This window comes from Hylobates moloch, unplaced genomic scaffold, assembly GCF_009828535.3.
Source record: "Hylobates moloch isolate HMO894 unplaced genomic scaffold, HMol_V3 SCAFFOLD_12, whole genome shotgun sequence".
In the NCBI taxonomy this organism is placed as follows: domain Eukaryota; kingdom Metazoa; phylum Chordata; class Mammalia; order Primates; family Hylobatidae; genus Hylobates; species Hylobates moloch.
This window is the reverse complement of record NW_026652287.1, coordinates 33,585,185-33,601,637: the sequence shown is the minus strand read 5'-3', so window position 1 is coordinate 33,601,637 and position 16,453 is coordinate 33,585,185. Positions and strand designations below refer to the sequence as shown.

Below are 16,453 nucleotides of genomic sequence, written 5' to 3'. Positions count from 1 at the left end.
CACTGACAAGAACAAGGTGAAAGGTTAGGGGCCACTGAGAAAAAGGATGATTTACATAAACCAGTGTGTGCAGTAACACAGACAGACGCTAAGTGAATATCTAGTACTACGGCTTACTGTAGCACCAAAGTCTGCAATATCAAAGAGAGACAACAGGCGAGCTTCTGGGTAGAAACTAGCAAACATTTTCAATGAAGAGATGACAAGCAAAGGCCCAGAGAGGACAAAATCCCCAGCCAGAAAAGGAGTGGAAGATCTCCAGAAACTAGTTGAGTTGACTGCAGAGTGTCCTCCCTGAACAAAGCAACCACCGAGAACTGGGGAGGTAGATGATTTTTCAAATAGGGAAGTGCCAAAAGAAGATAATAACACTTACAAAGAAATAGGAAAATATGGTCCATAAAAAGAAACCAAAGAAACCAATTAAGTCTCTACAAACCTACACTAAAGAAATGGTGATTTACATCTTGGTTTTGAAGAACTAAAAAGAAATGGGGATCACCCTCAGTATATGCAGGGGATTGGTTCCAAGATTCCCTAAGGAGACCAAAATCTATGGATACTGAAGTCCCTTATATAAAAAGGCATAGTATTTGCATATAACCTACCTATATCTTCCCACATGATTTAAATCATCTATACATTACTTATAATAGCTGATATAATGTAAATGTTACGTAAGTAGTTGTTATACTGCATTGTTTAGGAAATAATGACAAGAAAAAAAGGACTGTACATGTTCAACACAGATGAAACCATCCATTTTTTTCTGGCTGTTTGTAATTCATAGTTGGCTCCATCTGTGGCTGCACGAGCCATGAATACAGAGGGCTGACTATATGTGAATTACCAAATAATCTGAAATAGCAGCCACAAGAATGCTCAACGAGTTAAAAGAGAGCACACACAGACAATTTCACGAAATCAGGAAAACTGTATGAACTATGCATGCAAAGAAGAATATCAACAGAAATAGAAGCTATAAAGAAGAATCAAAAAGAAATTCTGAGGCTGGGCACCGTGGCTCATGCCTGTAATTCCAACACTCTGGGAGGCCAAGATGGGAGAATTGCTTAAGCCCAGCAGTTCCGAGACCAGCCAGGGCAACATGGCAAAATTCCATCTCTACAAACAGTACAAAAATTAGGCAGGTGTGATGGTGCACGCCTGTAGTCCCAGCTACTCAGGAGGCTGAAGTGGGAGGTTCATTTGAACCCGAGAGGCAGATGATACAGTGATCCAAGATCGTGCCACTGCACTCCAGCCTGGGAAAGAGTGAAACCCTGCCTGAAAACAAAAGAAAGAAAAAAAGTCGAGCTAAAAATACAATAACTGAGTTGAAAAATTTGCTAGATGAGTTCAACAGCTAACTTAATCAGGCAGAAGAAGGAATCGGTGAACTCAAAGGGGATTTTGACAGGGAGGAAAACAAAAACTACAAAAAATTAAGAAAAATAAAGAGAGCCTAAAGGGCTCATGGGGAAACCATCAAGCACCAAGAACATATGTATTTTGAAAGCCCAATAAATAATGTGAATATACCTAACATTACTGAACTGTAAGCAAACAAACAAGCTTTACTGAAAGACATAATAAATATATGATCACTGAATGACAAACTCAATTCTTACGGGAAGATGTGATGGTGACAAGACCTGCAACTGTAAAAATTCACGGCCATTCAAACACAAACAAAATATGTGGGAATTTAATAAAATGTGACTGTTGTATAAAAAAAGAACCGACAAAATTTTGGAAAGAAAATGGAGGGATTTGCCAATCTTCATATGAACCTATTATGACATTTATAATACAAAACTTTAAAAGCAATCAAATATAATCTACAAAAAGATATACACAAAAATTCAAATTAAAGATTCAATCAAAAAAATTCATGCAAAGAAAATGTAAGCAAGAAACATGAGATTTTAAAGAAACTTCATAATCACACCATGAGCCAGGCATTCCAAAAGATAAAACAAACATTTACTTATTTTTGCTTTTGTGGTATACCAGCCTAAAAGAAGCAATCATTCTTTGAACTGCCAGTGAAGTAACCCTCAGACACTTGTGGTGAAGATAGCATGCACAGAGGCAGCCACAGTGACATTCTTTGCAAAAGCGAAAAATTGTAAAAGATTCATATGTCTTCATTTAGAAATTCCTCCAAAGAGGGTGCAAAATAAGCTATTAGTGTTTATTAACATAAAAACATGTACATTTCAAAAACTTGCAAAATACAGCAGAACATTCACTGAAGAATTGTTTTCTAAAATCTCATAATGACTTGTAAATGCATCTTGACACCTCTCACTGACTGTTGCCACAGAACTCAAAATAGTAGCTACTCAATGAAACATGAGGCATGGTGGAGGATGTGACAGAGAAAAGGAACCTGGGTTCCTCTGGGTGGGTAATTGAAAGAGTGATTGCCTCTTCTAGGATGGTGCATTTCCTATTTTGCTGAATCTGGCAAGATTTCCCACTACCCCAAGTTCAAGGGTGCCCCCTTCCACCAACAACACATGATATTTCCCACTCTTTAAAAAAAAAACTACTACTATGTTCTTTTTTCTCTTTGAGGATCTAGAAAAGATAAAAATTCTTAGTATTTCCATTTTCCAATTCGTTGGACTGTGAGGACATTTCATTATTTTGTGGAAATCAAAATAAAATAATTTTCATTTATGCTCAATTTTCTTTTACCGCATTCTAGGAGCTATTTCATGTTCTGTAGTTAAAAGTTTTTAAATATATATGCCTTGATGTCCTTTTTTTAGGTTATAAGTTGTTTTTACTATAAAACTGAAGTGTGTTCTTGATGCCCTGTTTTTCACTTGTTTGCTTACAAATTTTATTGTATATATTTAAGGTACACAATATAGCAAGGTATAGATAGTAAAAAACTCACAACAGTTTAACAAATTAACATATCCATATCTCACAGTTACCTTTTTTTTTTTGCTTTTGTGGCAAGAACAGCTAAAATCTCATTTAGCACAAATTTCATATATAATAAAATGTTATTCCCTATCATCCTTATGTTGTACCACCTTCTTAATGTCTAAATTCCATCTCTGTTTGGACTTTTACCACAAAACAAATATATATATCATGTGATGTTTAAAATAAAAGTAATGTAATATTTAATAATAATTGGTGGAATGACAGAATTTGGCTCCATCTTCTCTGACATCAAAAAAGTTTGGCTCTTACATCTGAGCAAAATTATAACCGTTTTACAAAAAACAACTGCTGATAAGAGTCCCAGCAGGAACACCGCATTCTCTGTAGGATGGACATGCTAAGAATGGCTAAATTAATCTGACATTCAGGTTGATTTCATATTTTAAAATCAATGATGGAATAAAACAACCTCTATCACTGATGTCTGTACCTAGTTTTCCATTCCATTCCCAGTCATTAAGATTGCGGAGTTAGAAAGAGTGACTCATTCATTATAGCTTCAAATGTGATATAAAATCAGGCAGAAAAGATCTCCCTTTAAAGGCATCTTTTCAAGAATTTATGAGGTATTTGTGCATATTAACATGTGATTTCCACATACAGCTTCTCTACTCCTGGTCTACTGAGAGCTGACAGTGCATTCAGATGTTGCCCCTAAACAATCTCTGCTGCCCAAAAGCTGACACCACAGGACCCACACCCCGTCTCCAACAGTGTCTGGGTGTGAGCCCTTCCCAGGACCATGCCCAGTGGAGCCTCTTCCCAAGCTCGTGTCACTGCGTCACCGTGAGATCTGGAATCTAAGTGCAGAAGTGAGGGACTGAAGGAAGGCATGGGTGAGTGCGAGCAAATGTGTCAGGCAGGATACTTCAGACTCAGAGATTTGCAACTCCAATGCCCTGCATTTCAAAAAGGAAGGAGTCAGAACAATCCACCAAGATTATCACTTTACCTGAGGAAGAGCCATCCCTGGCTCCTTTTCTTTCTTCTTCCTCTCCTGGGCTTCTCTCTCAGTCAGTATAATTAATTCTTTAAAAGTCAAATCTGAAAGTCGAAAATATGTTGTTTAATCCTTGGAAACAACACATCCCTTTCTGCACCACAACCATGCCCACAGGGAAGGCCTCAGCATGTGGAGAGACAGCCCAGTGCACCCGGGTGATGCAAGGATAATAAATTCCTACACAAAGACCAAGTAAGTTTCTCACCCTTTTCTTCAGAACTTGTTCCGCTCCCGGAGAAGCCCCCACACACCCTGCAGCAGTGGGGAGCTGGGCTGGACTATGCTTCCCTTCAGGACACAGACCCATCCCTGATCAAAGCCCATACAGAGCACAGCCCCCTCACCTCCCTGTGGATCACAGGCTGAGCTCAGCTCTCAGAAACAGAAGACACAGAGGCTGGATGCTCAATGCTGGATACAAATTAGAATCAACTTGGGTACCTTAAACAATATGGAGGTTGAGTCCATCCTACCTATTGGAAGTGGAATCTGTGGTAAAAGGGCATAAAATGTGTATTTAAAAACTGCCTTAGCACGCTAATGTGAAGCCAGGGTTGAGTACATCTTAAAGGGGACAAGACTAGAACAGCCCCATCCTCCCAGCTCTGCTCTTCCCTTGGGGCCTCATTGTTACCAGTTTGTAGACAGTAGAAGACAATGGACCAGAAAGAAACACAGAGACACATAATATGCACCAGGGGTAGGGGTGAGGGTGTGGCTGGAGTGTTAAATGGTGAGAGGAGGGTGAGTTGCAGAAGTCCCAATGGAGAAGGTGATATCGGAACAAAGACCTCAAGAAGGAAGGATGTTTGCACTTGCAGCTGAGGGGCCAGACAGCCCAGGTAGAGGCCCCGAGGCAAGAGTAACCTCAGCCCAAGGAACAGGAAAGAGGCCTGTGTGGCTGGAGCAGAGGGAGCAGGGAGGACACAGGCAGGAGATGAGGTCAGAGAGGTTCTGGGCAGCAGATTAGGTAGAGATGAGGTATTCAAACATTTTTCTCCCACAGCTCACAGTAATTTAAGAAACTATGTATTTCCTCACCCGTTTTAAGTAAACATAACTTTTCTTTATCACATGAATTAAAGCACTTCTTTTTAATGTCATGTTTTCTCTATTTCAAATACATGCTGACATGTAAAGCTAAGGCCAGGATGTACAGGGTCGCCATCATCTGAGATGTGCAGGAACGCAGGGGAATGTACTTGGTGAGTTCAGGCAATCACTTTTGGTGGAGATACCTGTTAGATGGCTGAGCAGAGAGAGGAGAGGACAAAGGGACACGGAATTCTAGAGTTCAGGGGACAGGTCTGCAGGGGACATGGAGACGTGTAGGTGGGTAGGTGGGTGATATGGATCGGCTCTGTGTCCCTGGCCCAAATCTCACATTGAATTGTAATCCCCAGTGTTACTGGTGGGGTCTGGTGGGAGGTGGTTGGATTATGGGGGTGGATTTGTGTTGAATGGTTTTGCACCACCCCTTGGTGCTGTTCTTATCATAGTGAGTTCTCACGAGATCTGGTTGTTTAAAAGTGTGTAGCGCCTCCCCCCTCACTCTCTCTTACTCCTGCTCCCGCCATGTGAGACGCCTGTTTCTCCTTCACCTGCCATGACTGGAATCTTCTTGCAGCCTCCCCAGAAGCAGATGCTGCTATGCTTCCTGTGCAGCCTGCAGAACTGTGAGCTAATTAAACCTATTTTCTTTATAAATTACCCAGTCTCCAGTATTTCATTATAGCAATTCAAGAATGGACTAATACAATGGTGTTTAAATTCATAAGATGAGGTGATGAGGAAAGACAGTGGGTGTGGACAGAAACAAGAAGAGGTTCAAGGACTAAGCCATGAGTCATTCCCACATTGGGAAACATTCAGTCAGGATACAGCAGCAGAGGAAAGTGTGAAATGGTCAGGGAGATGGCAAGAAAATCAAATAGCTCCTGACAGGAAAAGAAAGAGTAAAGCAGGAAATGAAATACATTGGATTTAGAAATGGGGAGGTCACTGGTGACTCTGAAAAATAAAGTTATCAGTGGAATGGTGGATACGAAAGTTTCATCCAATGCATTCAAGACACAGTTGGAGGCAAGAAGTGAAGACAGAGACTCTGAACAAGATTGTAGTGTATTATGCTCTTAAATGAAGCACAGAAGAGGGGTACTCACTACAGGCAGAAACACAGTTAATGGTATGTTTTGTTTTAATTAGGGTACAGTGGAAGGAAACTAGAGGCTTTAGGGTCTGTGTGTGTGCATGCATTTAATGGGCAATACACCACCATCAGTAAACACTGTTTAAAGTAATTCTGTAGAAGTAAAAATGAATGACAGTTAAACAAACTTTATGGAAGCCCAAAGTATTTTTGTTGTTTTCTTTTTAACTTATATTTTAAGTTCAGGGGTACATGTGCAGGATGTGCAGGCTGGTTACATAGGTAAACGAGTCATGGGGGTTTGTTGTACACATTATTTCATCATCCAGGCATTAAGCCTAGTATCCATAAGTTATTTTTCCTGATCATCTCCCTCCTCCCACCCTCCACTCTCAGGTAGATCCCACTGTGTGTTGTTTCCCTCTATGTGTCCATGTATTCTCATCATTTACCTCCCACTTGTAAATGAGAACATGCAGTATTTGGTTTTCTGTTCCTGTGTTAGTTTGCTAAAGATAATGGCCTCCAGCTCCATCCATGTCCTGGGAAAGGACATGATCTCGTTGTTTTTTATGGGAAGGCTGTTGTTTCGGACTAGCCTCCCGAACTACCAGACCAAGCTGGAATGAAGTCTCTTGTGCTAAGTGCCACATTATCAAACTGAACCTTGAAATGGGCCACGTCTAGTGGAAAAAAAAACTCCAAAAAATAAACAGGGGAGGCTAGGCGCGGTGGCTCACACCTGTAATCCCAGCACTTTGGGAGGTCGAGGTGGGCGGATCACCTGAAGTCAGGAGATTGAGACCAGCCTGGCCACCGTGGTGAAACCCCGTCTCTACTAAAAATACAAAAATTAGCCGGGCATAGTGGTCCATGCCTGTAATGACCCCACCACCGAATACTGGCACCACCATCTACTAAAACAGATGTCTTCAATGATGCACACATGCCCCAATGAGACCCCAACATCTTCCAAGGAAACTCTCCATATTGACATTTAGATATTCCAAAATGCATCTGTAACCATCTTAACGTGCAGCCCAAAATACTTCAAAAAAAAAAAAAAAAGCCAAACGTAGCCCCCCTAAATGATCTCTATGATTTTCCAGATAATACTTTGGTGAGTTGCAAGATTCTTGCACTCCCAAAAGACCCCACAGAAGTCACCACGAAAAGTGCTTATGGCAGTACAGCTCTGGGTTCCACGCTCTCAGGACCAATGAACCAACTCTCCAGCTGCCCACCCTCCCTGTGAACTCAACTTAGGCCTTGCTTCTCACTTCAGTTGACGATAGAACAATATGAGTTTGGCCGGGCGCGGTGGCTCACGCCTGTAATCCCAGCACTTTGGGAGGCCGAGGCGGACAGATCACGAGGTCAGGAGATCGAGACCATCCTGGCTAACACAGTGAAACCCCATCTCTACTAAAAATACAAAAAATTAGCCGGGCGAGGTGGCGCCTGTAGTCCCAGCTACTCGGGAGGCTGAGGCAGGAGAATGGCGTGAACCCTGGGGGGCGGAGCCCGCAGTGAGCCCAGATCGCGCTACTGCACTCCAGCCTGGGCAACAGCGAGACTCTGTCTCAAAAAAAAAAAAAAAAAAAAAAAAGAACAATATGAGTTTGGATTGTATGGGTCCATTTATAAAAGAATTTTCTTCAGTAAACATCTGAAAAATATTTCGAAGACTTGCAACAATTTGAAAAAACTCGCAGATGAACCATGTACCCTAATTAAGAAAAGGGTATGCCAGAAATGCATAAAATATATGTAGATATTAGTCTATTTTATCATTTAGTACCATAAAACATACACAAATCTATTCTAAGTTAAAATTTGCCAAACTTACATAAACACCTCTAGACTGTGTATGGTTCCATCTGCAGTCAAAATAAATGTAAAAAAATGTAAAGATGCAGTATTCAATTGTAACTGCATTAATGAACTGTAGTACATACTGAACTTCTACAATAATTTCACAGGCACCTCCCATTGCTATTGTGGTGAGCTCAAGTATCTGTTTAATGTGCCCTGTGATGTTAATCATCTCCATGTGAACTGTTAATCTCTCTAGTAAATTGCAGACCACAGTAAAAACTGATCTTTGTGGTTCCGGCACATTTTTCATTGTTTGGTGCAATACGATAAACTCTGAATAACAACATGGGACCCATCTGAAGTGCCACTAGTGATGCTGGAAGTGCTCCCAAGAAGTAGAGAAAAGTCATGACATTACAAGAACATGAATTGCTTGATACGTACCATAGATTGAGGTGTGCAATTCAGTTGCCCTCCATTTCAGGATAAATTAATCTGGTGTAAGGACCACTGTTGAAAGAGAAAATTCATGAAGCCGTCACTGCAGCTACACCAGTAGGCACAAAAACAGTGTACTTTTTGCTAAATACCTTTTTTATCTCATATTGAAAATGCAGCTTTTAAACAGGTGCAAAATCACTATAATGAAGGCATACCTGTAGACTCTAATATGATTTGAGAAAAAGGGAAGTTATTTTATGACAACTTAAAGCAAAAGGAAGGTAAAGGATCTAAAGCTGGAGAATTTGATGCCAGCAAAATATGGACTGATAATTTAAGAAGTTTGGCTTAAAAAAATGTCAAGATAACAGAAGCAGCCACTCCAACCAAGAGGCAGTAGATGGGGTCCCAAATGCCATGAAGAAAATTATTAACGAGCCAGGCATGATTGCTCACCCCTGTAATCCCACCACTGTGGAAGGCCAAGGTGGGCAGGTCACTGGAGCCCAGGAGTTCCAGACCAGACTGGGCAACACGGCAAAACCCCGACTCTACTAAAAACAGAAAAAAATTAGCCAGGCATGGTGGCACATGCCTGTAGTTTCAGCTACTCGGGAGGCTGAGGTGAGAGGATGCCTTCAGCCCAGGAGGCAGACATCACAGTGAGCCGAGGTCACGCCACTGCACTCCACCCTGAGCAACCGAGCAAATAATAAGGAAACTGTGGCATTCCAAAATGATCCATGCACCCTCACAACCACCCATAATCCCACTTCCAAGTGCTTCTGCCAGACCTAAGAAATTCCTTTCCAAGAGTTCCACACACCCCTTGCTCTTATAACCACACTTGGGACAGGTGCACACACCATACTGTGGCTCATCTGAAGGCCCACCCTTGCTTTCCGGAGCCTTCTATGGACTCCCCTCCATTTTTCCCCATTTTTCTACCTCTCCTCCACGCATGCATGAACAAACTAGGCTAAAAGGTACAGGATCTCTGGGCACATGCAACACAGCAGGAATGTACACAAACTGCAAACTAAAGGACCCTGGGCCTTCAGTATGAAGACCACAAAGTTGGGCCTGCTGAGAAAACTTGCCAGCAAGTGGTGACAATATTAAGTCTAGTTTAAAGGCAGCTGGGCATTGGCTAGATTAAGTTCGGTGAGGATGTCTCAGAAGAGGGGCCCTAAATATTTCTATACACTAAAGACAAAATATCTGAAAAAAGAAATAAAGAAAACAGTCCCATTTGTAATAGCATCAAAAGGAATAAAATACTTAGGAATAGATTTAACCAGTGAAGTAAAAGATCTGTACACTACAAGCTCTTCAGACACTGATAAAAGATATTGAAGAGGCCAGGAAAGTGGCTCATGCCTGTAATTCCTGTGCTTTGGGAGGCTGAGGTGGGAGGATTGCTTGAGGTCAGGTTTGAGACCAGCCTGGGCAACATAGTGAGACTCTTTCTCTACAAAGAAAAGAAATTAGCCAGGTATGGTGGTGCATACCTGTAGTCTTAGCTACCTGGGAGCCTGAGGCAGGAGGGTTGCCTGAGCCCAGGAGTTCAAACCTGCAGTGAGGTATGATCGCCCCACTGCATGCTGGCACTGCAGCCTGAGTAACAGTGTGAGGCTGGTCTCTTAACAAAAAGGGAAAGGGAAAGGGAAAGGAAGACTGTAGACAGCCGAAAGCCAGAGGGTCATGACCAACTCAGCATTCCACTGAAGGCTATATGATTAAACAGCAAACTGTTTATCATGAATGCAGGATGTGGGCAAACTCACATCTGCCCTGCCACCAGAAGGTATGCTGAGTACAATCACTCCCTGGCGCCATGCTCCTTAAGGTTATCTACTGGAACATCTGGAGGCTACTGTTCAGAGAATGCAGTCGTGCAAGCCTGCACCGAGTCAAGCAGCTGACAGACAACCACCCACTTCTCCCTATCTCCTTTACATCTCCTTTACTCAATAAATACGAAAGGCTCTAAAAGCTCAGGAAGCTCAGGACTCTTGTTCACTAGAAGCAAGGAGCCCGACCCCTTCTTCCAAATATACTCTTTTGTCTTTGTCTTTATTCCTGTGTTCGATCCCCTTTGTTCAGTCCAACGGGGATTGGGGCTGCAAAAAAGAAAAAAAAAAAAAAAAAAAAAAAAAAATTGAAGAACACAAAAAGAAATGGAAAGCTATCCCATGTTCATGGATTGTAAGAATACTTTTAAATTATTAAAATGTCCATACTATCAAAAGTGATCTGCAAATTCAGCACAGTCCCTATCAAAACTCCAATGCATTTTTCACAGAGAAAAAGAAAAAAAACCCTAAACTGTTATACAACCACAAAAAACTCTGAAGAGCCAAAGTACTGTTGAAAAAGAACACGCTAGAGACGTCATACTTTCTGATTTCAAACTATATTATAAAGGTACAGCAATCCTAACAGTATAATACTGGCATAAAAACACATTGAGACTAATCAAACACAAGAGAGCCCAGAAATAAACATGCACATATACAACTGGCCTTTGACAAGGGTACCAAGAATATACAATGAGGAAAGGACAGTCTCATCAATAAATCCTGTCAGGAAAACTGCATATTCACATTCAAAGGAATATGAAACTGGACCCTTATCTCACACTATATGCAAAGATAAACTCAAAATGGATTAAAGATTTCAATATATGATCTAAAACTGTAAAACCCCAGAAAATAGAAAAAAAGCTCCTTGACATTGATCTTGGCAATGATTTTTTTGGATATGACACCAAAAGCCCAAGCAACAAATGGTGGGACTACATCAAACTAAAAAGTGGGACTATGTCCAACTAAAAAGTTTGGCCAGGTGCAGTGGCTCATGCCTGTAATCCCAGCACTTTGGGAGGCCAAGACAGGCAGAGCTCTTGAGGTCAGGAGGTTGAGACCAGCCTGGCCAACATGGTGAACCCTGTCTCTACTAAAAAATTAGCTGGGAGTGGTGGTGCAACCTGTAATACCAGCTACTAGGGGGGCTGAGGCAGGAGAATCACTTGAACTCAGAAGGCACACGTTGCAGTGAGCTGAGATTGCACCACTGCACTCTAGCCTGGGCAACAGAGTGAGACACCATTTGGGGGGTGGGGTGGAGGAGGGGCAAAGCTCCTGCACACCAAAGGAAACAATGAACTAAATGAAAAAGCAATTCATAAGATGGAAATATGTATCTGCAAACCATATATTTAATAAGTGGTCAACATCCAAAATATATAAAAACTCCTACAATTCTACAGCAAAATACCCCAAATAATCTCAATAAAAATGGGCAAAGGACCTGAACATTTTCCAAATAAGACATACAAATGACCAACAGGTATATAATAAGGTGCTCAAGATCACTAATCATCAGAGGAATGCTAATCAAAACCACCATAAGCTATCACCTCATACCTCTTACGAAGGCTATTATTAAATAGGCAAGAGATAACAGGTGTTAGCAATGATATGGAGAAAAATGAACCCTTGTACACTATTGCTGGGAGTGTACATCAGTACAGCCATTATGAAAAACACTATGAACATTTTTCCAAATATTAAAAATAGAACAAAATGCAATCCAACAATCCCATTTCTGGGTATATATCCAAAGGAAATAAATGAAACCAGTATCTTGAAGAGACATCTAGGCCAGGCATAGTAGTTCATGGCTGTAATCCCAGCACTCTGAGAAGCTGAGGCGACAAGATCACTTAAGACCAGTAGTTAGAGACCATGCTGGACAACATAGCAGAGACCATGTATCTGCTGAAAAAACAGAGACAAAAAAAACGGCCGGGTGTGGCGGCTCACGCCTGTAATCCTAGCACTTTGGGAGGCCAAAGCAGGCAGATCACAAGGTCAGGAGTTAGAGACCAGCCTGGCCAACATGGGGAAACCCCGTCTCTACTAAAAATACAAAAAGCTGGGCGTGGTGGCAGGTGCCTGTAATCCCAGCTACTCGGGAGGCTGAGGCAGGAGAATCATTTGAACCTAGGAAGTGGAGGTTGTAGTGAGCTGAGATTGCACCATTGCACTCCAGCCTGGGCAACAGGGCAAGGCTCTGTCTCAAAAAGAAAAAACCTTACAAAATATCTGTCCCCCATGATCACTACAGTATTATTCATAACAGCCAAGATATGGAAACAACCCAAGTGCCCATCCATGAATAAATAAATATGTGTGTATATAGACATAGATATACAGTGTTTGTGTGTACATATATATAATGGAATATTATTCAACCACAAAGAGAAGAAAATCCTGCTATTTACAACAACATGGATGAACCTGGAAGACATTATGCTAGGTGAAATAAGACAGAAACTAAAAGACAATTACTGTATGACCTCACAAGCAGAATCTAAAAAAGTCCAATTCATAGTAACAGGGTAGAACAGTTGTTGCCACGGGCTGCTGGGGGGTGAAAATGGAGAAATGTTGGTTAAAGGGTACAAATTTTCTGTTATAAAATGAAGAAGTTCTGAGGAATCTAACATACACCATGGTGACTATACTATATTGGACACTTTAACAGTTTGGAAAGTTTTTGAAAAATCTAAGAAATTATGGGGTAAAAGTTTAAAAAATGATGGCACTTAATATTCAGAAATGAATGAGATCAGCTGATTATAGGATGCCACCAATTCTTATTTCTGGAGTTAGCAACTACAGAAAAGAAGCAATTGAATAAAATTTATCTCAAGCTTCCAAAATAACAATGAATTAACTGTAAAGCAACTACAAAGAAAAAAGTAAATTCATCACAGAAAAAACAAGACTTTCAATGCTCCTGCGAAGACATACCTTGTAGGCCTAGTGTGATGGCTCACATCTGTAATTCCAGTAGGTTGAGAGGCTGAGGTGGAAAGACTGCTTGAGGCCAGGAAGTAGAAGCTGCAATGAACCGGTATCAAGCCACTGCTCTCCAGCCTATGCGGCAGAGAGAGACCATGTCCCCCCCCCAAAAAAAAACAAAACAGAGCAAAGCCAGAAAAAACACCAAAGACATATCTTGTAGTGACAGTCAATCATTTCTTGCCCCATTTCTCCCCTCCTTTATCCTCTACTCCATCACTGGGAAGAAGAGAGTTACTACAAATAACTGGATCAAGTCAATGCCCTGTGGCATAAAATAACTGGATCATAAATACAAAATGCACAAGGCTTACAGAAAAAACTTTGGTGATTTTCATCCTCATGAGTACAACTTAAACATATTTTAAATCAGAGTATAAAGCCACAAATCAATATATTACAACCACCATCCATATCCAATCAACTGTCACACATCTGGATGGGGTCCTCTCCCACTTTCTTCACTGCTATGTGTTTCCCTCTCTCATTCTGCGAGTCTTTTTCTTCTCCTTTTCTGTTTTTCACCCCTTTCTTTATTCCCTCTTTTCTGTCTGTTCTGCCCAATGCTTCACAAACTTCACCTCTTGTAGCTCTTTCTCCCCAATCTTTCCAAATTGTCCCCAATCTCCACGTATTTCTGCCTCTTTCCCCCCATCTAAGCTCCCTCTCTCCTCTCCTTGTTAAATTCCCTCTTCCCTGTTACATCTCCTTTGTTCCCACTCTCTAATACCCCCAATTTCCTAGGCTTCCTCCCTGCTGTGGTTCTCCCTCTACTCTGCTTGTCATCCACTGCCCTCTCTCTCTTTCAGTCCCAGCACCACGAAGCTCTTGTCAGCCGCGGCTCCAACTCTTTTACCTTCTCCCCACTGTCTGTCTGCAGTGCCTCCTCCTTTGCCGCCCCACTCTATTTTGCTGCCCTTCATCTCTCCGAAGGTCCCTCTTTTTTTCTAAAATTCTCTATGTGCTTTTCTCCCCCTGCTACTTTCTCCATCCGTTGTCTTTCACTCTTGCTCTCTTTGCAAGTCCCTAAATTATCATCCATTTTGCCGTGTATTTATGGGTCTCCCTCATTCTTTTCTCCTCAGTTTTTCCTTTTGCTCCGTCGTTCTCCGTCTTTTCCTCTCCTGATCCCTCTCACCCACACATTCGGGAGGAAAGGGGAGGAATAGGATGCCCACCTCCCGGAAGAGCACATTTTCCAGTGCAGTAAAATTTGGGAAGGAAGAACACTGGGTATCACAAGACAGACTCAGGTCACCTGCCCCAACGGGGAGTCAAGAAAAGCAGTGGCTGTGAAGGGGAAGCCTGGGGAGCGGAAGGACCCGGCGTGAGGACGACACAAGGTGACGTGGGGAACGATGTCTCACAGGACAGGTCTGCAGAATCCCAGGACCTGGGAGGAGAAGCGGCTCCTTCAGGAGCAGGACGGTGGGCGCTCCCCTCCAGGGGCAGACGAGGGAGGAGCTCGGGGATCGCGAAGGGCGCTAATCCACCTCCCGAATGAGGACTCGACTTGGCGCGGGGCCCAAGCAGCAGTAACACGACCTGAATGGGGTTGTCTACATGGTCCTAAGGAAGAAAGGCAGAGAGCAAGGAACAGCCTCAGAGAGATTTTAAACCGAAAGGGAAGCGATTCTCCTACTTACTTGGGACTAAGAGGCTGTTGTGGGTATTTTAAGGTCCGTAGCGATCCCCAGGTTACGGGTATGGAGAACCGAGGACTGCGAAGTGCACGTTTAATCAAGGTAGACGAAGCGAAGCAAACGTTTAATCCAGGTAGACCGAAACACACGCATAGCGACGTGGCCTTTCCCCAGCGCGATCTACTTCCGGGTGTGCAGGAAACTGCGCGGAAAGAAAAACTGGGCGACCTGGGGGCGGGGCCTAGGCGGGGCGTCACTGGGAAAGGGCTGGGCTGAAAGACGGGCCTGACTTGGAGAGTGGCCCGAAAGGGTGGTGGGAGGCCCGGGGCGGTAGGGGGCGTGACTAGGTAGGGCTTGGCTGGACCGAAAACTGGGATGAAGCGGGGCCTCCAGGGGTGGGCGGGGCCGAGGGGGGGCCTGTTCTCCACTCCGCCTCTCACCCAGCAGGACTTTGTTTTCCAGATTTGGGAGTATTTCTGACTATTTCTTGTCCTGTGAAGCAGCGTTGCTTCTTGCCTATTTTAAATTAATGTTTCAGAATTTAAGGTTGAATCTTAAAGTTGTGGTCCACTTACACTGGAAACTAAGATGATTTATTCTTAACAAGTTGAACTGATTTAAGTCAAAACCGATTTTTCCGAGCCTGGTGGACTCCATCCAGTCTTACCAGAGAAGCTGAAGCTACACAGTAGTCAGGGAACTAGGATCTCGGTGGGGATTGGATGTGGAGTGGTGACTGGATCCAGGAAACGAGAAGACATTATGCCAAGCGAAATGTGCTAGACACAGTGTAGAAAATGAAATAAGTAGAGGTTCCTCTTCAAAGGGACTTTCCTCCCAGTCTAATTGAGAATAGATAGTAACCTCTCTTAGAAGCAAAATTTTCTCAAAGACCTGTGCTAATATTCTTAAATATTTGGTAGCCATAATAGGTAAATCAATATACTCTGTGTTCTTAGCTCCCACATTTTAGCCTAGATATTTGCCCTGGCATGCCTGAACTGTTCCAAGCAAGCATTAGGTCATAGCCTATTCCTCTTCCTTATTTGGAAGTGTTTTTGCCTCTCTCAGCCTTCCACAAGTTACTTCCTCTCTTCCTTTGTTCTCCTCTGCCTTTGCCTCTTTTGGGAAGTTCTAAAGTGCTAGCCAATCGGGTCAAGCACAGAATTGGGTCCGATTCCAGCCAATGGAAACCAGACACAGCAGTAGGATGGACACGTCAGTTTTTTTGTTTTTGTTTTTGTTTTTTTTTTTGAGACGGAGTCTCGCTCTTTCGCCCAGGCCAGGGTGCAGTGGCGCTATCTCGGATCACTGCAAGCCCTGCCTCCTGGGTTCACGCCATTCTCCTGCCTCAGCCTCTGGAGTAGCTGGGACTAAAGGCACCCACCACTGCACCCAGCTAATTTTTTGTATTTTTAGTAGAGACGGGGTTTCACCGCCTTAGCCAGGAATGTCTCGATCTCCTGACCTCGTGATCCGCCTGCCTCAGCCTTCCAAAGTGCTGGGATTAAAGGCGTGAGCCATTGCACCCGGCCATACACATCAGGTTATAAATGACCCT

The 16,453-nt window shown here is 42.8% G+C and overlaps 1 protein-coding gene across 5 annotated transcripts in view; it reads right to left on the bottom strand.

The window, feature by feature from the left end:
- The window catches only part of ZNF841 (zinc finger protein 841), a 34,318-nt gene extending 19,249 nt beyond the window's left edge, over positions 1-15,069 (bottom strand). The window contains exons 1-4 of one of the 5 annotated variants that reach the window (XM_032168913.2): positions 14,508-15,069; positions 13,199-13,288; positions 8,382-8,447; positions 3,920-4,011 (exon numbers count right to left, since the gene is read on the bottom strand). In XM_032168913.2, coding sequence (XP_032024804.1) covers positions 3,920-3,934 — 15 coding nt within the window. In that variant the 5' untranslated portion in view covers positions 3,935-4,011; positions 8,382-8,447; positions 13,199-13,288; positions 14,508-15,069. Of the gene's footprint in view, positions 1-3,919; positions 4,012-8,381; positions 8,448-13,198 lie in introns of all 5 variants that reach the window. The other 4 variants (XM_058425002.1, XM_058425000.1, XM_058425001.1 and 1 more) reach the window with 4 other exon arrangements.
- Between the last annotated feature and the right edge of the window lie 1,384 nt (positions 15,070-16,453).